General features: G+C 30.4%; 2 protein-coding genes and 1 long non-coding RNA gene across 3 annotated transcripts; 2 read left to right on the top strand and 1 right to left on the bottom strand.

The window, feature by feature from the left end:
- Positions 1 to 1,340: 1,340 nt before the first annotated feature.
- On the bottom strand, positions 1,341 to 7,133 carry LOC114170547 (rab GTPase-activating protein 22-like). Its single transcript, XM_028056050.2, has 11 exons — positions 6,830 to 7,133; positions 6,471 to 6,566; positions 6,183 to 6,286; positions 5,718 to 5,959; positions 5,491 to 5,613; positions 3,495 to 3,583; positions 3,146 to 3,251; positions 2,898 to 2,995; positions 2,494 to 2,748; positions 2,323 to 2,406; positions 1,341 to 1,561 (listed from the first exon to the last, which is right to left on the bottom strand). Exons 1-11 carry the CDS (start codon positions 6,917 to 6,919, stop codon positions 1,547 to 1,549), a joined length of 1,302 nt encoding a protein of 433 aa, XP_027911851.1. The 5' UTR covers positions 6,920 to 7,133; the 3' UTR covers positions 1,341 to 1,546.
- Positions 7,134 to 10,874: 3,741 nt separating this feature from the next.
- On the top strand, positions 10,875 to 12,663 carry LOC114168841 (early nodulin-like protein 9). Its single transcript, XM_028053804.2, has 2 exons — positions 10,875 to 11,127; positions 12,037 to 12,663. Exons 1-2 carry the CDS (start codon positions 10,941 to 10,943, stop codon positions 12,465 to 12,467), a joined length of 618 nt encoding a protein of 205 aa, XP_027909605.2. The 5' UTR covers positions 10,875 to 10,940; the 3' UTR covers positions 12,468 to 12,663.
- A 1,274-nt stretch (positions 12,664 to 13,937) lies between these two features.
- LOC114168215 (uncharacterized) lies at positions 13,938 to 19,390 on the top strand. Its single transcript, XR_003600641.2, has 4 exons — positions 13,938 to 14,129; positions 14,226 to 14,308; positions 14,380 to 14,571; positions 19,291 to 19,390. It is a non-coding gene; the product is annotated as an uncharacterized LOC114168215 (long non-coding RNA).
- Positions 19,391 to 26,710: the final 7,320 nt, after the last annotated feature.

Consider the following 26,710-nt stretch of genomic DNA (forward strand, 5'->3'; position numbering starts at 1 on the left):
CACTATAAAAAATAAAAAATATCTTCACATATTTTAAATTGTTCAAATCTACTTTGAAGTGTGGTAATTTCTATTTTAAACGATTCTTGAAGAGATTTTACAATTTCATTCTCAATGTTTTAATCGAATTGTTTCTTTGTGCGTCTAATACGGTTTTCCACAAAAACTTAGGTTCTTCTCAATCGATAGTAAGTCTCTTTTTCTCTAAAATTGAATTATCTTTTTACAAAAAACCTACTTTGAATTATGATCCAATTAATCTATTATCCACCAAAAGACTAACCCTTAATCTAATTAATAGTTTTGTAGAAAAAATTTAGTGCTTCGTCAAAATTTACGCAAAAACATTTTGAAACTCGTAAATCAAAAAGTACCAAAAAACAAAATTGGACAAAAGACATATTTCTAATTTTAGTACAAATCCAAAATAGAATAAAAAGTACAACAACACAATTAGAAAGAAAAAACATACTAACCATAAATGAGAATGAAAATTGGTTCACATAGACAATATGAGATTGAAGGAATGTAGTCTGTCAAAACCCTAAAAATGACTTTTAGAAGAGAAGAAAGTCACAAAGAGATGAAACGATAAAAGAGAAAAATAGAATTATAAGAGAATGAAAATAACTAATTATTCTCTTCGTAAACAAAATTATAATTTATTAAATACAATTTTAACTCATTAATTATCATTTTTAATACCAATAAAAATTAACATACACTAATAATAATTTAATTAAATTTTATTTTCAAACATAAACTTATAATTAATAATAGAACTATATTAGTAATAAAATATTCTTTTGAGACTTTTTTTTATCTCAAACATAATTTTATAATAAAATTAATAAATGTATATTAGTACAAAAATAGTTTTTTGAGGCTTGTTTTCTTAAAAATAATTTTATAATTAATTAATTAATAGAGAAATATTAATAGCAATAAATTTATTTTGAGATCTTCTTTTGCTGGAAGCCTAAAACAAGTAACTTTACTTATTTTACACTTGAGCCAGTCCTGAGTGCAACAAGCTTATAACTCAAATAAATAAATAAATAAAAATCTATTTGTGCTCAAACATACACTAATATTAATCCATATTAATACGTTTTTGTCTCTTAACCAAGATTATGCCTTTTGGACATTTCTTAATTTAGTTTGCTTTATCAACTCTTTTTTATGGTATTGTTGAATCCAATCGAGAACTTTGCATAAGTAAAATTAAATATCACTTTACAATATTGATGGCAGAAATTCTAAATTAACTTTTCTCGTGCATATAATTATTTTTTGTATATTTTTTCGCATCTTTTACTGCGTACAACACATTACAAATATGAAAAAAAAAATGGTTATACATACCAAAAATAAAATTAACATACAACAATTGTGTTTCATGATACAAATGGTTGGAACCCTTCTGTCAATGCTGTAATAAAGTATAATTCAATCTTTTTAGAAGAATCAAAGTTGTCTTCTAAACAAGGGTTGAGCAACACATCACTTGGTGAGTGGAAAACCAAATATTGCGAGCTATATTATGTTAGGGATTCTTAGCCTGCAAAAACTCACAATTTTTGTGTATATAATTAAGTGGATAACTAAAGAAAAGTATAATAAAAACAAAAAGATTTTTTTTAAAACAAGCTATAGCACAATATAAGCACTATATGTCACACAATTCTACGACAAAATTATTATTATAATAATAATAATAAATATCGTAGACCTATATACTCCTTATTTGTTGTAATAATATATATCAATGATTTTCTTAAAATAATCATTTTCTGGTGATATGATGCATCAATTTATGAGCATGGACTCGATATTTAGTTTCCACTATACAAAGAAAATATGATTATCATTAACATGACATTTTTTTTAGTTCTTATTCCCATAAACGAAGATAATTAAACAAAAAGTTATATAATTCATTTTTCTTTTTTCAAATATAGATCAGCATAAAAGGAGTAAAATGAATAGGAGTTTATAATGATATGGATGATATATATATCAGTGATACATTAAGAACATGTTAGAAAACAAAAATAATAGGTTTAACTTTAAGCATGACAAAATTGAAAAAACACATAAGGTATGTTGTGTATCTTATCACTTCAATTACAAATAATTTAGTTCCAATTGAGAACTTCATACTGTTATATATTCATGTAGCTAAGTTAAGGAATAGATCAATGTGTTAATAAATTTTCTTAATGCAAATTGTTTTCAAATAGTATTATATTAGATGAAAACATGAAAATGTAAACACAGGATAAACTGTGGAAGATATAAAAAAGAAAAGTTTTACAATACCTTTTTCAAATACTTCTTGTGAAGTTTTAGTGCAGCCATACAAGCTTTCTTGGCATCAAGATTTCCATTGGTATCATTCAATATCTGAGAAAATAAATTAGGAAGTAAAAGAGAAATTAGTAACTATATTTATGAAAATTAAATTTAATGTTAAGGTAAAGAAGTTTTTACCTTGACAACATCATCCAAACCTTTAGCTTGTTGGAGTAATATTGCACTTTTTTCCTTCAAGACACTAGCAACAAGAAAAACAGATATGGGGAATGGAGGATCTTCTCCACTCTTTGCCCCATTTTTCATATTTTCTCTCTCATATTTTCCATAATGACGTAATGACTTCATTCTTCCTTTATAGTCCTCAGATTTGTCATCAGCCTCCTCGTACAACCAGAACAAGTCAGGATCGTATTCCAGAGCCCACATCATCTGTGTCATTCAAAAAAAACAATCATTGTTTATTTTATATAAAACAATTCAGAATCTTAAATATTTTTATCACATGGTTAGGATCTTGCTCTTGTTATAGGGTTATCATTTTCTAATGAAAATTATAAATAAAAAAAAAAAAAACAAACCTCCCAAAGGTACAGTGAGTCACAGAAGGAGAATTCTCGTCGAAATAAAACCATTATCATCCGAAAAGCAAATAGATAGTCACCTCCACCAATTTGTTCTGTACTCCAATTTATAAAAAAATAAATGTTACTTTTGTGAATGTTGTGGAAACAAGATATTTACAAAATATCCAATTTAATATATATTTACGTTGTTTATATGATTAGATTTTGTGCTTCATAAATAAAAATAGAAAGAAGGAAAATACCTATATGTTGATGAAGTTTTGGATCAATTACTTGAGTGATTGTTGCTAAATTACTTAATTGTGTCTCGACCCCAACAGAGTTAGCAGTGCATCTAAAGTTTCCTCGCTTAAGAAAATGAACAGTGTCGATTGTAAGAAATAAATACATTGTTGAATATAATTATAATTGTACCTTAATTAATGTTTAACTTATCACATGGAATCTTAGTACTTCATTATTCTTTAAACCTATTCTAATTTCATATATATGATTCTAAATATCCAAATCTTGGTTAGTCAATTTATTTTGCAACATGTAATAGAGGGCATTAAATTAATCAGTTTTGTAATAAATAGGATTAGAGTTTACCAATCTACGCATCAAACGTTCAAAGCACCAAAAAGCATCAGCTTCATCATTAAGAAGTATTATCATAGGAGAGCACAGGTCACTCATTCCTGCAAAAAATTGTAACCAAAAAGTAAAAATTACATTAATTGAGCTATGGTGTTACATTTAGAGCTTCTTTTGGTTTCAAGAATAATTATATTTTTTTTATCTTTTTTCATCTATACTATTATTAAATAAATAAACTAAGGAATGTTTTAGTTATCTATAAAAATAAGAAGAAAAAGACATCTCTCAAATCAAACAAACCTTTGTTTTGTACATTACAATGAACACTATACTTTAAATTATTAAGAATTTATTTTCACACCTTTTTTTTCGCTAAAATCTTATCGCCTACTTTTTTTCCCTTTCTATGAGTCAGATTTGGTTGAGAGTATACCCATAAACAAAAAAGAATATATTTTTTTTATTGTTTTCTATAAAGAAAAGAGACTACTATGATTTGAAGGGCAAACACTAATTTAAAGTAAAAACATATAACACTCTCATCTAAGTAAAAACATACCTCACTAAAACATCTCTTTCTAGTTGTGATTTAGGTCTTACATCATTTGGCCGGACACCGATTTGGCTATTATTTCAACTATGCTAAAAACCTATGATAGTTGTAAACTAAAAAATAAATTACATCTTTGGGAAGTTTTCAAGCAAGAATCTTTAACTCAAAAAGTGAATAATATACAAACACACTATAACTTGTGTTCAAACTTTATTTATGAATCAATAATAAGGTCCTCATTTCGTCAAGGTATTTATACTTTGTCTAAACTAAGAACTAAAATTGTAAGCAATAAGGTGAAGGTTAATGACTATTTTTCTCTATATTAAGTTGAATGAGAAAATACAAAACTAAAGGATTTATAATAACTACCGGCTAAGTTCAAAGTGAATAAGGGTTATTATGAAATACAAGTATTTTTTAAGAGTGAAAAAAAATCAATTTTTTAAATAAATTATCTAAAATCATATTTCTTTGAATCTATTTAAATAGATTTGTCTCAAATTCAAATTCATATTTTTTTGATTTTAAGTTCAATACATTTAACTATATTTAGGTTGAGCCGACATTGAGTTAAGTCGCCACAGTTCCTTGTTGGGCTTGGCTCAGACCTATGTCAAGTTAAGTTCGACCAAATTCAAGTTAAGTTTGGACTAGGTGAGACCAATATGAATTAGGCTAAATATGACCATGTTGAATTGGGCTTGTGTGGCCAAGATATCAGGTCCACATTGAGTTAGGATATGTTAAGTTAAAATGAGTTTATCTCACGTCAAATTGATCAGCCTAGCTCCACGTTTAGCCAAATTGTCTTAGGTATAGGTTGGGTTGAGCTCATTCAAGATTAGGTTAGGCCAAATTCATATTGAGTCGAGCTCAAGTTGGATTGAAATGGATTATACTAGATCAGATTAAGTCAAGTTGAGTTTATGTTACGCCAATACATTGTGCCTACATAAGATTGAGACCATGTCAAATTGAGTTGAGTTAATCTCGCGTAGAGTTAATCTAATTTACAAAGTGGATTTAATCTAAATTTAATCCAATTTTAATTGGATTGAAAAAAATTCAAATCAATGTGATCTAGTTAAAATTGATCTATATTTTAAATTCAGTCTATTTTATTTGATCTGGATTGAATCTAAATTGAGTTTTAAAAAAATTAATCCATAATCACCCGATACTTTTTATGTTATTTCAAAACATTGTAGTCAAATAAACCAAGGTATTTTTTTATCAGAAAAAAAAAAACGAGGTGCTTATTACCAACACTAATATTAAAGTGATGGTTTGTTCATATGTCTTTGTTTATTAAGGTTGTGGGTGTTAAAGTTACATGGAATTATCCTTTATGTTAAGGCAAATAAGATCTAAAAAAGTAATGATGTATTCTATGTTGGTCAAAATCCAAATGTGGTAATACGAAGTATTTAAGATTAAAATTTAAAAACTCACCTTGACCATAGCCAACATCTGAATCAATTTTAGCATAAACAGAGAGAATGTCCCATAGTTTTGACAAGTTTTCCTTCTTTTCATAAAATACTAATGTTCTGTCAGTGCGAACAACATCAAGACCTGAAACATGTGTTTGTGCAAGAATTAGGATCATTTTCATCGTAATCGTACCAGCATAATGCAATCCATTAATTGAAAAACAAAAAACAAAAAAATTCACAAACCTATTTGATGGAGTGTTAACATCCATTGAATTATTCTCTTGTCTGTAATCTTTTCTAAGTAAGATGGAGGAGTAACATCTTGAAGAACAACTGGTCCATTCTCTGGATTATTTTCTAACAAAACCATTGGATCTAAACATGGTGTACCATCTTCAGCAACTGCAGGTGCTGTGATAAATCTACCACTTCCTACAAGAGGAAACAATATACGACATTCTTCTTTCCATGTATTATAAAGATCCCTGCAAACATAATTATAAAAGTTAAACAACCACTAAATTCAGAAAAAAAAAATTCTTAAATTGTATAATAATTCTTGTTTATACATAGTGGAGGTGGGAGTATATATTCTTGTTATAATCATTAATCCATTTTATTTTTAAGTGGTAAAGACAGTTAAAATGCTTTGCATGGTTCATGTAAATTTTGTAACTAAAAAGGTATCTTGAAACTAAGAATGTTTACCTTCGACGCTGTCTTATTTCATCTCTTTCCTGAAATGTACTCTTGGGATCATAGCAACCAAGTAGAAATTCCCAAACTTCTCCCCTAATTGATGGATGGATTCCCTGGTTTTAAAATTTTAATAATGTTATGTTTTTGAGATTCCTTATTACATATATTAAGTTGTATATATATAAACAAATTACATTTTAAATCCCTTGATTAAAAAGAAAAGTATGAAAGTGATTTTAAATCATTGAACCCTAAACACAATAAAAGAAAATGTGAAAGAAAAAAAATTTGAATTACCCCTCGGTGGATTCGACTTAAAGTCTTGCCTATATCTAGATAGCCTTCTGGAGAAAATGCAGCATGCCATTTTCTTGCACTTAATGTTTTGCCAGCCTGAATCACATTACAAGAAGCTTAATTAAAAACACATGATGTTAATGCAAAATAAATTCATTAATTACTTCTTAAGTAAAAGCGTATAATTTTTATAATATAATAATACAAATAATGGCTCAAAGGATTAGAATCAACAGAAAAAGTAAAAAACATTCTTAAATAACAAATGCATTGACACAGTTATTGAAAACATTGGTTAGATAAGAGTAACATAAATTTGTTTGAACGATGAAATGAAAGAGAAAAGAAGATATATATACCTTGATCCTAAATTTAGACTTTGGAACATCAGTGCATTCTGGACGAGTTTCATAAAACGAATCAGCGGGAGCTCCAGGATCTCTCCACATCCCAAAAATCAGAAGTGTTCTTGGAAAAAAATTAATACAAAAACAATGATAATGATTCCTAACCAGGAGTTGGACCCCTTTGAAATGATATGGCAAACCCAAGAAATTAATCTTCAACGAAGAATTCAAAGGGGATCCAACCAAGGTTCAATGGGCAAGTTCTAAAGCCAAATACTACAAAATTTTTTCAAAAAATTTTATTCTTTTTTAGCATTTGTGGTTTTGTGGGGTTAACAATGGTGATTGTGTTTCATGAAGGAAACTCTCCCAATACCTTGTCAAAAATCATTCACAACCTCACAATCTCTAACATTCACCGTTTAATGCGTAAATTTACACAAATCATTTTCTTTCTATTTTTCTATATATCTATCCTCTCATTACTTTTTTAAGTTATTTTATTTTTATGTCTACGTTTTTCATATCAGTCCTTCAAATTAGTCCTCATCCAGGTTCACGTATCTTATGAGATTTTTTTTTATAATTTATTATTAATATAAAAAATACCATACTAAATATAGAATTTAAAGTTTAAAATATACTTAAATGTTTATAAATACTAAAACATAACTTGTTTAGTTGAATTTTCACAAAATTGTAATCCAATAATTTTATTTATCTAATATTATTTGATGAACCAATGTGGGCTCAAATTTGCTTAGGATAATATGTTAATTCTATAGCTTGTTTTATACATCAAAGCATACCACTACAAAAAAATTCTCCATTAACAACTAATTTTAGTGATAAAAAAATATTGGTCACTATAATGACCAATTTACATATTAATTTACAAAATAAAAAATTGTTTGTTACTAAAATAATCACTATTATGAATAAAAAAATATAATTAGTTTCTAAAATTTATTACCAAGGTTTTGGTTATCAAAAGAGTTAGTTTATGAATTAGCTACTGTAAGACCCACTTCTATTTTTAGTACCCTAATGTTTAAGGGCTGCCACATTGTTGGGTCTAAAGGTTGACCCATAAGATGCCAAGACCCCTAAAGCAGCCAATGTCCCTCATTTGTAGCTCACTCTGAAAAATCAGTGTCCTAACTCTCTAATTTTCTTTCCACAAAACCTCTGATAGGGTTTGGATCCCCGCCATCTTCAAAGTAGCTCAGCCTCGTTCTCTAAGTCACGTAAGTTGCTCCTTAGCTCATACTAATTCTCCTCCAGTCCCGTTTTTTGTAAATCCCAGTTAGGGTTTCCTAGTAACCCTGTTCCTGTTCTGTTTCACCGTTTTTTTCAGCTCTTTGGCCTACCCTTAGGACTGTGCTCACTGTGTGCATATCGGAGTATTCCGCTAGCTTATTTTCAGATAAGGGAAGCTAGGGTTCATTCTGTTATTACGTTTTTCTGCTTGAGTCACTGTTATTTCACCATGGTATGTCTTGTGTGTTGTTGTGAACTTGTGAAATGCATTATTGAGCTGTTTGGATCTTGTTCGTGGGGTTGTGCACGAGAGAACAATGGTGAGCACTGGTTTTCTCGCCCAAGCGAGCACGTCTCGCCTAGGCCAGACTAATAGGAGATCGCTCTGGTTTTTCTGCGCGAGCTGTCGCTTGAGCGACGAGTCTCTGTTTTGAGCGAGGCACAATCTCGCTCAGGCGAGGAGGACTCGCCTAAGCGAGAGAGCACAGAAAACCATTATTTCCCTTTTCAAGCCCTCGCTTAGGCGAAAGGAGCTTGCCTGAGCTAGAGGACTCTCTCGCCTGAGCGAGACCCTTCTACCTGAGCGAGGAGCTGGGCGAGGAGTGCGTTTGTTCTGTGATTTCTTTGTTTGGGGGATGTTGGTCATATGTTTGGACTGATTATACATTTTAAAGCATGAATTGAGTGATTTTGTATGAGCAAGATGAATTATGGTTTGTGGCTTATGAGTTTAACATGATTTGAGTATGATGTATGTATGGAATGATTCATGTGCTAAAGATGATGAATTTTGGCATGGTTTTGGAATGGAAAATGATTGAAGGTTGGTTTTAAATGTTGGCATGAGATTCATATGCATGGCCAGTACATATTGGATGGTTAAACTTGATTGATATGTGGTTAGGGCGTAATTCCATGAGCCTCTAGGTGAGACCTCACGGTGGTGCCTCAGTTGGTTGGGACGTAATTCCATGACCCCTATTAGTGAGAGTTCATGGTGGTGCCCCATCTATATAATTTAGTAAGGATTCAAGGTAAGGTTGCATCCTAACACTCTAAGGAGTCGGCTAGCCTCACATAGAGCGATCTGACTCCTATGGTGAGAGTAGCAGAAGGCCTGAAACCCATTAAAGGCTAACCTTGTGTGGAGGCTGAGACATTGTAACATTTAGCTCGGGGGTGAGCAGCTCGGTAGAGTAGGGAAATCCACCACAAGTGCAAGCATTCGCCGAATCCGACTAAATTATATGTATCTGGATGAGTCGAGTCTGAGTCTTAGTGTATTGTTTGCAAGTCATAACATGATTGGTTGGCTTATGCATTCTTGGACTGTGGAAATTGCTTGTAATAGTATGATTAACTATTTTCTACTCTAGCTTATCCTTTTGCTTGTTTGATTACTTTGTGTGTGGTCCTTCTCCTTTTGCGATGATCATCAATTTATTGATGTGAGCAGATGCGAGAGGTACTCGAGGTCAACAGAAAAGGGATGATTCCGCTGCTTAGCATCTCTGGGATGGACTCTAGTTTTCTTTTAGGACTAAGGCCCATGTATTGTCTTATCTTGGGATTTATTTGCTTTTTTGTCAACCTCTTGTTTCACTCTTTATTTGGCATCATGGTATGCCTAGTTTCTCTTTTGTCTCCGTTTGAACAACGGTATGGAGTGAGGTTTATACTCCAGGATCGTGCTATTATATTTTTGTGTTATGCCTCTTTAATTAGGGTTATAAATTAAATGTGGTATTACAGCTACCAAGGTTTTGATTACCAAAAAAATTAGTTTTTAATTAATTAGTGACAAATTTAGTGATCAATTGTAATTTTTTATTCATAATAATGATTATTTTAGTAATCAATAATTTTTTATTTGATAAATTAGTATTTAAATAGGTCACGATAATGAGCAACAATATTTTGTGACTAAAATTGGTTATTATTTAATAGTTTTCTTGTAATGAAGAGGTCCCATGTTTTTCTAGTATGTTTTCTTCTTTGCTCAACAAATATTATTTCTATATGTTTCCACAAAAGTTGTGTATCTTTTATACAAACTTTTGAAGCATCCGATATATGCAAAGTCTTTTTCATTAGTGACTGAAATGATATCTTTAACTGCAATGCACACAGTGAAATTCATTGCTGAAAAAGTTGACAAAATTTACCAACGCAACGAGGATATTAGATCATAAAGGAGATAAGGCTAAAGAGTAAAAGTGATATATAGAGAAGCCAAAGAGAAAACAAAAATGCTTGCACAGTGTTAATCTATCACATATTCGGAACACAACCACACAAAAAGCTTCACATAAAACTGAAGTGTGTATGTCACTATATATGTACAAAATTATAAAAAAGAAAAACAAAATACTGTAATATATATGTATGTCGAAAAATATATAAAATTTCTTAAAAATATAAAAATAATATAATTATTATCATGTGAATTCAAATTAAAATAACATATAGTAAATATTTTCAAAATAACAAAATTATATGAATCATCAACATACTTATATTTTTTAAATTAAATACTTTATTCGTTGTTAAGTATTATTAAAATGCCTTAAAAATATGGAATAAATACAAATAGCTGGTTTAGCCCATTGTCACAAGACATGAATATTCTTGATAGCAGCAAAGAAAAGCACAAAGGCACATAGGAAGTTTTGAGAATAAGATTCTAAAACCTTGTGGTTTGCATGAGAATCAAAGTAAACCCTAAGAGAAGGGAGAATAATGAAAGTTGTAATAGCTTCCCTGCCACAGTTCCATGGAAGCCACAGCTACATAAAGCCTCATCATGTTTCAATATGAGTCATCCCTCTAAACAACTTTTCTGGCATTAATTTGTGATCTTCCAATGGCCACATTCATCTTTAGGTCTAACATTGTTGGGTGGGTTTGTCTTCTGCTGATGCTTCAAAAGGGTGCTTCCTATGATTTTGTAGTTGGTGGCCAAAAGGGTTGGACTGTTCCAAATGATCCCACTTTCAATCCTTTCAATCAATGGGCAGAGAAGAGCCGTTTTCAAGTTGGAGACTCTCTTGGTAAGCTTTCATTCATTCTGTGTTTCTATATGGGTTAATCAAATCATTCTTATATTCTTAATCTATCATTGATATGATGATTTTTTTATCACAAATAATAAATATATTTAATAGAAACGACAACTCAAAAAAAATGTCTCACCATATTCTATTTAAGAAAGATACTTATTTAAGTTCTTTCTTGTTTTTCATCTCCTTATAAAGTATAAGTATAGATTGTCATAAAGTATATATTTTTAGGACTATTTTATCCTTTCAATACATTACAGAAACATAACTTTCTTTATTTGTCAGGCTTTCCAACATTATATATTCCTTCATCATACATTATATATACTATTTTCCTCCATAACGACTGATCAATGATATTTGGTTATTAAATCAAATATTGGCTATGAAACCTAAATTAAGAGAAGACCTTTCTTAATTTTTCTTTTGCATAAGAAATTCCTTCTTCTTTTCTCCTAATATTGAGATTTTTGCAACAAGTTTTGGATACATATTTTTGCATAAATTCGACAGTTCTTTAACCTTTTTGATATATGTAGAACTTTCGTAATCTGATATACGTTGCAAAAATCAATTTTCACACATTCTCAGAAGTATTGTTGTCACAACTTCAAAGATTTAAAGCCTGGAGTATAATTATATATTTCTATCAATTCAAAATCTCACCATCAACACTCATAATTTAGGAGCAGTGATAAGATGGTTTCATAATAAAATTAAAAAGAAATTGAGAGAAATTATGAGTTTTACTCCACTTGAAAATTATAAAGTTAACTCGAAAGGTTTGGAAGAGATAGTGAGCGTGGTTATTATTTCAAATACCCCACTAATAAATTACTAACGATAAAAAAAAAACTCTTAAATTGGAGGTATTTAACTTTTAAAATCTGGTTATTGCAGTGTTCAACTACCAATCTGGGCAAGACTCGGTGCTGTACGTAAAGAGGGAAGACTATGAGAGCTGCAACACCGATTCAGCTTATGCAAAATTCTCTGATGGCCACACAGTGTTCAAGCTTAACCAATCAGGGCCTCACTTTTTCATAAGTGGAAGCAAAGACAATTGCCTGAAAAATGAGAAGTTAACAGTGATTGTGCTTGCTGAAAGGAACAAAAACAGCAATGCATCTCCACCTTCACCACAATCATCATCTTCATCACCACCACCAACTACTGGGCAAGAGGGTCAGTCTCCAACTTCAGACACAAACCAAACACCAAGCCCTGTCACTGAACCTCCACCTCCCAATGCTGCTGCTTCACCCTTTCTCCCTCTTGCTGCTTCTGTTGGACCCTTCATGGCTTCACTCATCATGCTTTTATCTTTCTAACAATTTATGAGTGTGCTTCAGTATTCATTTCATTTCTTTTTTCTTTTTCATACAATTCTTTTATATTTTTCATTTTTCTTTTCTTTGTTTCCTATGCTTTGAGTTAAGAACTACTGAACTTGCTGCTCTTTGGTTCAAGGTTGGGATCATGTTTGATATTTATTTGTGAAGATTGAATAATAATAATAATAATAAACTGACAGTGTGTTTCTTTCTTATTCTTATTTACCACCTTCTTGTATAAATGATGTTCTCGTGAAATGAAATAAAACCATTGTTTATTTATTTACAAAATGCAGGAAACTGTTTCGTGATAATATGAAAAATGAGACAGAATTAATTCTTCGAAATGTTTTCTTTTCAAAATATAAGATAGAGAAAAAAAAAAGACAAAATGGGTGTGAAGAAGTAGATAACAAATTTATAAAGAAGAAAATCAGTAGGGAAGATGAGACAAGAAAGAAAGGCTCAAAGTTATATGAATTAAAACTACAAAATTGATTTTTTAACAAACATTTTTCACAAAGTTAATAAATAAAGTAATTTTTATTCTTTTATAAAAGTTACAATTAAACTGTATTTTTTTAAATATATTAAAAAGTAACTGTATAAATTATACTTACTTATATCTATCATCGTATAAATGTGAATTTACAACTTTACTATATTAAAATAATATAATTTTTTTTAAAAAAAGTATACTTTTGGAAAAATAATATTAAAAAGTATTAAACAGGTAAAAATACATGCTTTTTCGAAATAAGTATTTATAGTTTATTACATTAAAATAATATAATTTTAAAAGCATGTGTAGTTTTGTATAAAATATATTAAAAATATTAAAATAAATACAATTCAATATATATATATATATATATATATATATTATTAACATATTATGTGACGATTATTCATGAAAAAGAAAATTATTTAATCATTTTAAAATAATTTTTTTAATTGGTTACTTTATTAAAAAAAAATTAATTATAAAGAGTTGAATTATCTAACTAAAGATGTTTATCAAATAGTTTATACGTAAATAACATATGTCCTGAGATATTATTATTATTATTATTATTATTATTATTATTATTATTATTATTATTATTTATTTTATTTTATTATTGATCAGAAGGTATATATTTTTTAATTTATTTATAGACATAATGGTAGTGATATTTATGAACATTATTTGATGATATTTTTTTTGTTCTTAATTATGTAACAAAATTTTGTAATATATGTATTTGTATTGACACTAAAAAAAGATTGATTTTAACGGAGATTTATTAATAGAGGTTATCAAACCTCCAATAATTTATACATATAGTGGAGGTTTTTTGAACCTATGGTAAGGTTTTATGAAGAATCCCAGGAAAACTTTTCTTCCCTCCACGTCTTTTTTTACGGATCCTTTTTATATATTTTTTTTTTCAAAAACCATTTTTACCACTTTGTTTGTATGTTTGACAAAACAGACATAATATCAACCTTCGAAAAACTCATCCAAACCCACTTTCCTCAAACTTCACCTTGCTTTCGTTCTACAATTGTAGCTCACTCTCAATCTCAATCTCGTTCTCAATCACAATCTCAGTAAAACCATTTTCATCCGCGTTGCAGCTCACGATTTCATTTGAATTTTCACTTTGCTTCCAAATGGTAATGGTTTTCCCTTTCTTTTCTTTAGGTTTTCAAATTTTATTGATTTGTTGTTAAATTCTAACTTTGAAATCTTTGATGTTTGTTTTTGTTAAGGAATCCAATTATAGGTGCTGCATTTTCTGAAATCTATAGTGCATCTCCGTTGCTCGTTCAGTGGCTTTGCATCTCCGTTGCGGGTTTGATTGATTGTGGTTTCTTCATGCTTTGCGTGTTCATAGTTGTCATAACATTTATGGTTCAATTTCAGGTGAAATGGAGTAATTGGTGAATGAAGCAATTTCTAATTTTAAGAGTAGTTGTGCTACAATGGCAAAATATGGAGTGGTACAATTCTAATTGTTGCTCCTCTCGGAAGTGATCGACTGTTTTAGCTCTTGCATTGAGTTCCTTTGAGACAGAACTGAGGTTATATTTCATTGGATGTTTCCACCTTCAAAAGGTAACCCTATGTTTTTCTGTTTATTTGGACGTAGCATTCTAAACTGGAGATTGTAATTTTTCACACACATTCATCAAATTCTAATGCTCCCTATTTTAATATTACAAATTAAATTATAATATTTTGTTGGTATTGTTGTTGAACGTGTAGCCGAGAGTAGAGTGGGAGTAGAATTGGAAGGACTGTGGGATAAAAGAGGGAAAAGTCGGATGATATATATGATAATAAATAATTTCCCAATCTTCTTATCTCCCTACTTGAAACCAACTTTTACCTATGCTACTAACTCTTTACCATCTACTTCCAATCATATTCACCAAAGAAGAAGACACAACCGAAAATTAAATGTGAGTGATTGAAAAATAAAATATCCATGCATGTGATAACTGACATAATTTTGTGATAAAAATTGTTTTACGAAATATTGATTGATGATAGATTGAAAGAGAAAAGATAAAATTTGGGATTTGGTTGGCAATAGCGAAACTTGGAGCAGAAGGTTGGGGCAAAGAAAAAAGGGAAAGTGAAGGTGAAACACTAATTACATTCAGAGAGGTAAGAATCATATGATTTCCAATTACATTCCAAGAAAGGTATGAAAGAAGTCAAAGATTAAAGGAAGAGGTAGAAGCACTAATTGCAAACAAAAAATAATTATTGAAGAAATTAGTCACTAATCTCTAGTTGTTGTGGTTAGGGAATCATTTGTCCCCACCTTCCAAATCTCAGCTTATCCTAACCCTAAGGCCTACATGATCCCTAAACAGATACCAACTTGTTTTCATCCCCAAATCACTCCACATCTCCTTAAGTCCTCTGTTACTCAAATATCATGTTTTGTCCTTCAATTTTTTCTCTCTGTCTGCTTTCTTCACATTCAAGTTCTCTTTGCTGTTTCTCAACATTTATTTCCCAACATATCACACATAGTTAAGACAACCTCACCTACGATAATTTAATAATTTAGTATTATTCATATTCATTATCTTAACTCAACCCTTCTCTTAGACCCATCAAGATAATACATATAATTAAATGAGCTGCACAATTTTCATTTTCATGATGAATTGATCTGATTACTAGCATAGGCTATTGTTAAAGGAACAATTGTATGTGAAGAAAAGCTGGATTCAGATCACTGTTAGTTGGATTTAGAAGAATATTTGTGTTAGAAAAAAGACATTTGTTTCGGGTGTAGGGACCAAGAGCCTACTAAGAACCTCTTCGATCTTATTCCTTTTCTTGAAATCTCCTCTTCTCACAGCTGCAATAACTTCTCCAAGAAATCTGCTTCCTCGCTCGATCAGTTGAACAGGCGATCGGGGTACCTGTCTAAAAGGCTCTAATGCTTAAGTCAGTAGATGAATTGATCGGTGTATAAGTGTAACTGCAATAATAAATGCGAATTTAAGATCCTCACCAACCTACCTTTGGGCCCTATTTATAGTTTCTGGTGTGGGCCTGTGATTAGGGTTCCTTAATCACGACCCAATGATCCTCTAATCAAGATTACTGACTTGTTTAACGTTAATTAACCCAATTGACTGGTGTCCTTTGGTCGTTCGACCGATGGCCGCTTGACTAGGCTGGTTATGTTCTTGATTTTAACAAGTGAATAATTAATCTTTATAACTGATCGACCGAGGGTCATATATAAGACGCTACACGAATCACTTAGGAGACTGATCGACCGATGGAGCCTTATGGGTTGGTGCGCGATCGACCTGGTGGCCGATCAAACGATTGTCCTTTATAAGTTACGGTGCTGTTCGTGTGGGACCGAACGACCGATGGTCCTTTGCGGAGTAATGCGTAATTCGTACGTAGGGCCGATCGACCGATGGTCCCTTACGGTATAATACGTGGTTCATACGTAGGGCCGATCGACCGATGGTCCCTTACGAGATAGTAAGTGGTTCATTTGCGAGACCGATTGACCGATGGTTCTATATAGTTCATCCGTGGGGCCGTTTGACCGGTGGATGTGTTATATACGAGCCCTCCCAGTCTTGTTCGATGGACCGGAGGACTGGGCATGGCCGATGGCCAAATGGGGCATACAGTACAACATTCATACATTGTATCTATATTTTCTTTGGGAAAGTCGTATGCTGTGATTACTACTGCTATGCCATAGTTTGTATGTATATTATGTAATCTTATAGATCATATTTAATTATAAGAGAAACTGTGATTACTTTTTTTAATAAATTTCTTTAATTTTTAAACATGTATTTTTAGAAGAGGTAAGTGAAAATTTCCTTCAATGATATTTAAAAAATAAACCATGCATAAAATGAAGCTAATTAATGATATACCAAATGACTATAAAATTATATGAAACTTTACAATTTGAATAAAAATTCTTAAGTCAACAGTTGGATTAATGAAATTTATTTTCTGTAAAAAGTTGTGAAACTAGAAATTCTGTAATGGTGAGTTGATAAAAGTAATATTCCTTATACTTCCATTCAAATTTGGTATACAAGTTTATGGATTTCATTTTGTTTTGTGCATGTTGACTACATACAGGGAAAATAATGAACCTTTCTTCTTGCTTTCTGCTTTCCTCAATAATGGACTCTAGATCTACATTAATGGTTTTTTCTTTCAAAGCTATTTCTTCCTGCATTGAAGTAATTTTGTATTCCAATTCTAGAACTAGCTTCAATATATCAGAAAATGCAATATGTGATTCCCCCAGTTTAGAATCTAATACTGTGCATTGGCCATGCAAGTCCATATTTCGCATTCTTAACTTATCATTTGTTGTTTGAAGAGTTTTAGATTCTTCAATCAATTTTTCATTTGTAGCTTGAATTCTAAGTTAACTACTTTCAGAAAGCAGCACTCCTCTTAAGCTTCTTTCCATTTTTTTCTGCATGCTTTCCTCCTTTCTTTTCAATTCAACTTCTTATGCCTCATTCAATCCTTCCATTCTTCTGATGTCATCCTGGAGATTTCTTACAACATTTTCAGTATTCTTCAGTGCCAAATAAGAAATTTTGGATTGCAAATAAGCAACTTCAGTTTCCAGTTCTAGCTTGGAAAGCCTTATACATAATTTCTCCTTCCCTGGCATATACTGAAACAATTCTCCTTTTGGTTAATGTCATTTGACTCAGAAGATTCTCTTGACCCCTAAGTTTTTCTTATATTAAATGTGTTCATATTCTTATATTAAAAATACTAATATTCATATATTTTTTTTAATTCATATAAAATATCCGTGTCCACTACAATCATAAGTTTTTTTCGTTGACTAAATTTTTAGTGTTTATTTTTCTATGCCTTATAGTATAACTCTCCAAATTACTGTGTATCTTTTACTATTTGAAGTTTGATTCTAATTTTTTCTCCCTCGTATATTTTCTTTGAGAGTTGTATCTATTATTGCAATTTTTATCTACTTGTAGCCAAAAATAATAAACCAGAAGGCTTAGTCATTGGAGAAAGTTAAAAGGTATATTTAGGAGTGTCTTTATGTACTTGTAGATAAAAATGACATTATGAATATTTGGTGCGTAATCATTTATTGTAGTAGAACTTTTAAGAAAAATTTAAAGAAGAATAGGACATAGTCTAAAGTTGTTATATATATTAAATCAATGAAAGTCTAGTGCTTATTAGCATTTATATACATCAATCAGTATTTTTTTTATCATACTTTGCGAAAAAAATCTCAAACTAGTGACCTACTACTTCTATTGAAATTATAAACTAGTCTGAAGAGAGTTGAATAATCTTTTAAAAACCTTTTTGTGAAGTCATTCAAGAAAAAACATATGTCAAGAAAACAATCTAATTGATTCATAATGACTTGAGGAAAACAAAATCTTAAGGACTATCACTTAATAAGTATTTCAGATCATTTGAAATCTTAAGTTGTTCTAACAAAAAAAGTCGTATTCTTATTTGTTAAAATAAGAAATGAGAACAGAAATTCAATTCAATAAAGTAATTTGAGTTTTTTTTAATTAGGTTCTTAAATTGTAACCTGATTGAATACTTGATCTTTCTGGAACTTTGTAACATGATTTTTAAAATAATCCAAACTTTCATAAATTGTAATCTTTTTGGGTTTCAAACTATTATAAACTAATTTTAGAGGTCTAATTAAGAAAATTGTAGAAGATTAAGGGTCAAATAGACATATTGGTGCATTAAACCAAAATAGCATTAACACTAAACAAATCATATCTTACAACTGTTCAATCATAAATTGATATGATCATTTTATTTTACAATTATTACTGAAAGGGCATAGTTACCATATTTACTTATTCCATAGAAGAAAAAAAACAGAATTTGAAAGTCTTTGAAAAAAATAATCCATCCATGTACAAAGTGCAGACTGAAAATGTAGAAAGCTAGTTAGAGAAGTCTGAATCACTCTTTTTCCTTTACAGAGATTCATGACAGTTAATCAGAATTACAAAGATAGAACACTAAGTTTAGACAAAAATCTTCTTAGTATTGTTTCTCTTGAACCTGTTATAATCTTGCAATAATCTACCACGGAATTCCTTCTTCATTTCATCCCATACTGTTTTGAAAATCTGTCAACGAATTTATTGATCAACAACTCATCATCAAAAAATCTTGTCTAATCAAATGTGGTTTTTATAGATTTTCTTTTCCGGTATGTTACTTATTGACTTCACATATTACCTGATACTAACACATGTGTTTGTCTTATTTTTTAAAAACCACTTGAAGATGAAGAAAACATCAATCAAGAGTAATAGTTCGGATGTACACACCACCCATAATGTAATATGTTATATGATGTAATATGAACATGATATAATATGTTTCATTGTTGACGATTTTGAGTTTGATTTAAGTTTGTATTATTGTTAGGCATGTTGTAAAATGTAGGCAGTTTGTATTATTAGACTTTCATTTTATTTGACTTTATAACAAGTATAACAAAGATATTGTAATATTTCACTAATTTAAACTTTATTATTTACTTTGAACTTATAGACTAAGTTCCTTATTTTTATGAATGTTATATCTAGTTATAAACAAATATCTAAATGTTAGAATTTTTTCATATCATATGTTTTATGAATTATATGCACTCAAAAAGTATAATAAATAAAATTAAGGGAATTTGAAAAGTAAAAACATCAATAAATAATGAATTGCATTGTAGGGGTAAAAAATTAACTTTCAGTACTATTATACAGTATACAATATCAATACCAAGGGTTCTAAAACCGTTGTTAATTACTAGGGTTTTAAAACCTCAGATAAATGCCAGGGATTACCAGGGGTTTGATATTGCCAATAATTATCAGGGGTTTTGAAACCGCCGGTAATTACCAAGGGTTTTGAAACCGTCGGTAATTACCAAGGAATTTAAAATCGCCGGTAATTACCAGGGGTTTGAAACCACCGGTAAATACCAGGGGTTTGAAACCACCGGTAAATACCAGGGGTTTCAAAACCGCCGGTAATCCGTTAACAACGCTGGTTTTTCTAGGGGAAATATAAACCACCAGAAAATCCTTTAACATGGGTTAAAACCCCCGAAAATGCCATAAATAACCTCTAGTAAAAATTATTTTTTTTGTAGTGTGATGACCGTATGAATAAAGAAGACATCAATATAATCGTATCAAGAGCCTGGGAAAATCCTAAGTAAAATTAAAACAATTGTTTTGAAAAATTGTGAGAGATTATGGTGGAGAAGAATGGTAGTGAGTCTCATGCTCTATCAAATTCATGTGAGTATCAGAAATATTTGGTATTAGTTCAACACAATGATAACAACTTGATATTTTAAATGTTTCCAAAAGGTAAGATTGATATTTTTATTAGATTATTGAGACTTGATTCTCACATATGTGACAAGAAATTTATATTGTGTGATAAATGTAAAAAATATTACAAACATACAAGTGAAATTGCCAAATGGAAAAATGTCACCCCAAGAGGATAATGTGATTTTGGATTGTGGTTTGCAAATTGATAATATCTTTTTTGTGCCACAAATTAACTTGAAACTTAATCTACGTATCATAATTAATTGATGATATGGTTCAATTTAATTGTGCATTTTGTGCAGGGGCGGATCTTAGTATAGGTTTAAAGGGGACATGGCCTCTCTCCCCCTCCCTCGTTTTTTTTCTATACATGTCAAATATTTATATATATATATATATATATATATATATATATATATATATATATATATTCTCTTTTTTTAATTTTAATGCATTTGATATTTTTAAAAATTTTATACATTTCTGGTGTTAAATATGTTTTTAATTTCTGAATTTTGATGTGAAATTAAAATTTTTTTATCTAAAACTTTAATATAGTTTGGTCTCTAAATGTTAGAAATGAACGAATATATTAACCCAATTACTTTAAAGTTTTTTTAAAATATACATTTGAGTTGTTTATACTGTCTCATAGGTCCCAATATCCGATGAAAAATATGTTTGACACATAAAAAACAATTAATGTAATTGGGTAAAAGAATTATATCTATTCATTTTTAAAGTTTGAATACTAAAATGTATCAAAATTTTAGACAGTAACAAATTTTAATTTTGCGTCAAAATTCATAAACTAAAAACATATTTAACATTTTATCTTGGCACCCCTAAGTTTGGCTCGAAGATCCACCATTGATCTTATGTAATGCAAGACTGATAGATGAGTACAATTGGACTTGATAAACAGAAATTTATTTCTTTCTTAGATATTCCGAAAGTAAATACATTAGCGTTTGACAAAGATTCATCAATTATGACATGACATAGGCATTTGAGTCACCTATAAAAAAAGACGTTAAAATCCTTCGTATGAGACAAAACAATAATAATATAATTTGTGATGTTTGTCCTCGTTTTAAACAACATAAAAATCATTAGCATACTCAACAAGTGAATTTCTTTCAATTAATTCATTATATTGAGACCTTATCGCATTTCATGAATATTATAATCTATGAATATTCACGTATAATTTATTTTTATTTCTTATATAATTAAATTAAACCATACTCTTATTTATATATATATATATATATATATATATATATATATTATATTTATTTAAATTAAAATAATATAACGGTCTAAGATGATATTATATACTTGTATTTAACTTAAATACCGTTATATATCGTTACACCGTTATTTAACTTAAATGTATTTAACACTTGCGTATAACATCATCTTATACCGTTATAATATTTTAATTTAAATAAATATATAAATAATATATATATATATATATATATATATATATATATATATAATAAATCAGACTTAAGGAAATACCGTTATATATACAGCATCATGGTTATACTATTTTAATTTAAATGAATAAGTAAATAAGATTTAAGGTAAGAAGAATAAATTTAATAATGATTTAAAAATTAAAGTTCAGATTCAAGGAAAAATGAAATCTTAATATAAAATAAATATCTAAAATAATTACAAATAAAAAAAAAACAAAAAACAATATAACTAACGCTATTAATATTTTTTAAAATAATAATAATAATAAAATTAGATCGAGAAGTGATTCAATATATGAAGGTTATTTTAGCAACTTCGTATAACTTTTTCAGTATTTTAAAGTCTGACTTTTTCTAAAATTTTACTAGCGATACGATAAAAACAAGTTAACGCTTCTAAAGTCTTCTCAACATAATATTTCAATAATAGTTTCCTTTTATAAGAAGTTTTCTACCAGATCTGATAGATTTTTTGTTTTTTAAGATTAAATTGTACAATTTATTATCAGACTTTTTTTGTTTAAGATTAAATTGTGCAATTTATTGTCAGACTGATCTTTGAAGAAAAATACTAGATCTCTTCTTTTGCGGCAAAATAGATCTTTTATGTAACATCCTAATTTTTAGCATCTTAAAACTAATAAAAATAAGGAGTTTTATCATAATTTCAAAATAGATAATTCAATGTACACAATATATTAATACAGTCTTACAAAAGATATGATTATACAAATATATCATTTATACACTTAAACTAAACTAATAAACTCTATACTTAAACTGACCACTACTAAAGCTCTCACTGGAAGCCTTCTCCTCAACCTAAAATGATGGTTCCTCATCCTCCAGAAGTGCCTCTGACACTGCAACCACATATGCTCCCACCAAAAAGGTGATCATCGCAAAAGAGAAAACATACAACACGAGACAGAAACACAGAAAGCAAGGGTAAGCTAATGTAAACAAGAAAATATTCATATGAAAACTTAACTCAGTTTACCAACATAACACACATAGGCATATATATAAACAAGGATACAATTGACACTAAACTCATTATCTGGATACATGCCAATGACATTGGATCTCTCGGTGCCTTGCACCTGTGTGTGGTTCCCAAACTCTGTAGAGTTTGGCCTCAAGGGGTTATCACCCAATCACTCACATGGTAAATCCCCTTCGCGCCTAAGACTTAATCTAGTCTAGAGGCTAGGACCTCCTTCTACTCCTCACAACATAATCCATTCTGCTTTATCTGAACGTGAATGATTATTGGAGTTTCAGGATACCAACCAATACCAAGTCCTTATGTCATTGCATACACTAAAACACCACCACATATAACTTCTCCTTGAAATTCCTTAAACATCACAACTCCACATGCTCACACAACATTTCATACCAAACTCGTCGATTTCAGTCTCATTACATCACATAAAACATACATGTTATCATACTTAACGCTTTAAGTAGTAAATTAATCAATCATTGAAGCAACCAAGTAATTTAAAACCAATTTGCTATCAATCTTGCTCAAGTTGCAGAGCTCTCGCTCAGGCGATAGGAGCCTCTTGCTCAAGCTAAAAGCTCTCGCCTGGGCGAGATTGGAAATAGAGAGCAATGGAGCATCCATGAGTCCTCGCTTAAGCTAAACCATCTCGCTTAGGCGGGATCACTCTCGCTTAGGCGGAAGGCCTTCGCTCAGGTGACAACTCGCGACAAAGAGCAGGGACGAGCTTCTGCTATTCTCGCTTAGGCGAGAGCTCCTCGCTTACACGAGAGCTTCTCGTTTTGGCGAAAAACCACTCGCTTAGGCAAGCACAACAAATCCCCACCTGCACTCATGCATGCAAAGCCAGAAAATGGTACCAAACAAACATGCAATCAACTTCACAACACACAATTGCCAATCCAATACATTTCAACACTCAATCTCAAGTAAAAATCAAGTAAATCATTTTAAAGTCTTTGAGTTCTAACTTCCCTTACCTGTTATCCTGCTTAGACAGATTTATAAACGTCAACGCCTTAAAAACGTCAACGCCTCTAACTCCACAAGATGCTCTATCTACACATAGAAACATCACAAGAACAACCAGGACATACCATTATGATCATTGATCAGCAGAGACTCGTACTGATGATTAAAACGTCTCATGCAAGTGGAAGAGAGCTCACATGCAACAGAAAACAGAAAAAGACTAAAAAGGAGCAGAAACTCAACTTACGCGAATGGAGAAACTAGTTGGTCCAATTTGAAGAGCTCACCGAAAGAATCAATCCTACGGTCTCGATTCTTCAATCAAACAACCAGAGAGACAGAACCTTTAGAGAAAAGTCAGAGGATTCTAGAAAAGTGGTTTCTAGAAAGATTGTGTGTTTTAAAAATAATGAAATTCGTTTATAACAATTCTATTTATACTAAAACCTTTTAATATTAAAATAATCAAGTCTCACTAGTTTTAAACCACTATCACTTTTAAAACGTCATTTTCTAGGGTCTTACATTTTACATGCTATTTTACATTATTTTAATATTTATATGGTTAAATATATTTTTTTCTATTTTTTTAGTGAAAATTGAAATTAGTGAAAATTAAAATTGGTTTTTTTTTTTCAAAATTATGGTTAAATTCAGTCCATTAAATTCCGAGATTTAAGGATGTAGTATTTTTAACTAAATTTGGTTAAATTTATTTAAAGTTTGAAATGCGTTTCATGGTAACATTTGAATTATTTACATCATTTGATACATTTACAATGTAAAGACCACTTTTTATCTTAGGATTTTAGGCCCAACTTTAGTAAAAAGGACCCAAGTCAACCCATTAGTTTTCTCATTTTAGAAAAAACCTTTCAATTTTTCCACTCTAGTTCTTCTCCCTCTACTCTTCACAAACTACTACTGCTTTCCTTCTAACTCAATTACTACCACTCCTTGCAGCATATTCTTAAATTGAGACCTTTGCAAAGTTCTTGTTGGAACAAACCAAACATTCCATTCCTCCATGTAAGTCGAACTCCAAACCTCCATCTTTCTTTTTGTTTTTGAGTTCCAAAGCTTTGGTTTCGCGTTGTTTCCATCTTCTTAGTCTGTTTTGGAGTTGCAGTGTTCCTCTCCACATAGATCTCTCCTCATCAAGAGTAGTAGCAGTTTCGAGGTAAGGGAAACTAGGGTTTTAAATGCTTTCAAAATTTATGACTATTTTTGTTCTAATTTGTGTTTTAAATTGTTGAATGATGCGTGTGATTGTGTGCAAATGATCTGAATGTTGTTTGGCCTTGTTTTCTAGTTTTGCATGCGTGAACAGGTGAGAAACTTGTCATTTTCGCCCAAGCAAGCATCCCTTGCCTAAGTGAGAATAGTTGAAAACTCATCCTTGTCACTATTCGAGTTGTCGCTCAGGCGAGGAGCTTTAGTGTTGAGCAAGAGCGATCTCTTTTAAGCGAGAAGGTCTTGCTTAAGCGAGAACTCGTAGAAAGTCACAGTGCACACTATTCGAGCTCTCGCCCAAGTGAGAATGCCTCGCTTAAGCGAGAGAACTTCTATTGCTTGAGCGAAGGCGTCTAGCTTAAGCAAGACTGGTGCAGAAAAGTGTTTCAATATGTGATTTCTTCTATGATTGGTTGTTTTACTCCTCAAAAGTATGATGTATGACATGGTGCATGTATGATGTGGTGTATTGGGACTGTATTTAATATGATTAGCATGAGATGATAATGTTCTGAGATAACATGTGGACTTGGTGTGAGAATTTCAAGGAGAAATCCCTTTTGATGATAAAGTAATGTGTGTGATGACTTAAAGATTCAAGTAAGGTTGCATCCTGACACTCTAATGAATCAATTAGACTCACAGAGAGTAGACTGGTTCATGTGGGGAGAGCAATAAGAGGTCCTAGTAGTTGACAAGATAATGACCTTAGATGATCATGGACTAACTGTGCTAAGGTGAAACCCATTGGCAATAACTTTGTACAGCAGTAGAGGCCACCACAAGTGCAAGCAACCAATGAATCTGATTTCATTACATATATCCAGATAATCGAGTTAGAGTGTCTTTAATTGTTTGTTATCACATGTTGTTTTTGCTCATAATTTGTTTACTTATCTATTGAAATTATTTTCACTAACTTACCCTTCTTTCTTTTTGTATTTGGTTCCTTGTGTTTTTCTTTTTGCAATGATCCCCAAATGTTGGTGTGAGCAGATGTGGAGACTCCTGGTAATTACCAAGATGATGGAGATGCTATTGGTTAGTTTAGGCATGTTGGATCTTGTTCATTGTTGAGCCTTTTTTGAAAAACTACTTTCTTTGTATTTCCTTGCTCAATGGGGCAATCTTTTACCAAATTGTTTTAAGTTTTAAGACGATTCATGACATTGTTCTGTGCCATGATATTTCTGTTCCAATATATTTTGAATAACTATAATGGTTAATTCTCATATACTTCATGCCGTATGCTCTATTTTATTATAATATGTGATGTTTTATTTATTAGAATTTTCTATTAAATGAGATTTCACATCGCTTCGATATTAACTAAGAAATACGATTCAAACATTAACTAAACTTAACAAAATTTAATTAAAAAAACTAAATTCACACATGAATAACTTATATTTATCAAAAATTTCAAAAAATAACTAATTTCGATTTTCAGTACAAGTTAAATAACAAAAACATATTTAACTATATTTAAAGTTAAAATTCTTTTTATTTTTGTCTTATCTTTTTTCAGAAAGCTATTTTCCTCTTACTACAATAGTAATAATAAACACTTAACCCAACATATTTTTAAAATTCTCACCTTTTCCTATATATAAATTGTCCTAAACCATATTCATATTTATAATAATAATTTTCACGATAGATTA

The sequence above is a fragment of the Vigna unguiculata genome, chromosome 11, assembly GCF_037176805.1.
Source record: "Vigna unguiculata cultivar grain cowpea cultivar isolate G323 ecotype 2 chromosome 11, ASM3717680v1, whole genome shotgun sequence".
Classification (NCBI taxonomy): Eukaryota; Viridiplantae; Streptophyta; class Magnoliopsida; order Fabales; family Fabaceae; genus Vigna; species Vigna unguiculata.

Excerpts from the sequence above, each read along its gene's own strand:
- LOC114168841 (XM_028053804.2), top strand. The coding sequence starts at position 10,941 with ATGGCCACATTCATCTTTAGGTCTAACATTGTTGGGTGGGTTTGTCTT. Across the intron at positions 11,128-12,036 it reads TCAAGTTGGAGACTCTCTTG|TGTTCAACTACCAATCTGGG; the intron begins GTAAGCTTTCAT and ends TGGTTATTGCAG.
- LOC114170547 (XM_028056050.2), bottom strand. The coding sequence starts at position 6,919 with ATGTGGAGAGATCCTGGAGCTCCCGCTGATTCGTTTTATGAAACTCGT. Across the intron at positions 5,960-6,182 it reads GAAATAAGACAGCGTCGAAG|GGATCTTTATAATACATGGA; the intron begins GTAAACATTCTT and ends TTATGTTTGCAG. Across the intron at positions 2,996-3,145 it reads AAAACTTCATCAACATATAG|AACAAATTGGTGGAGGTGAC; the intron begins GTATTTTCCTTC and ends ATTGGAGTACAG.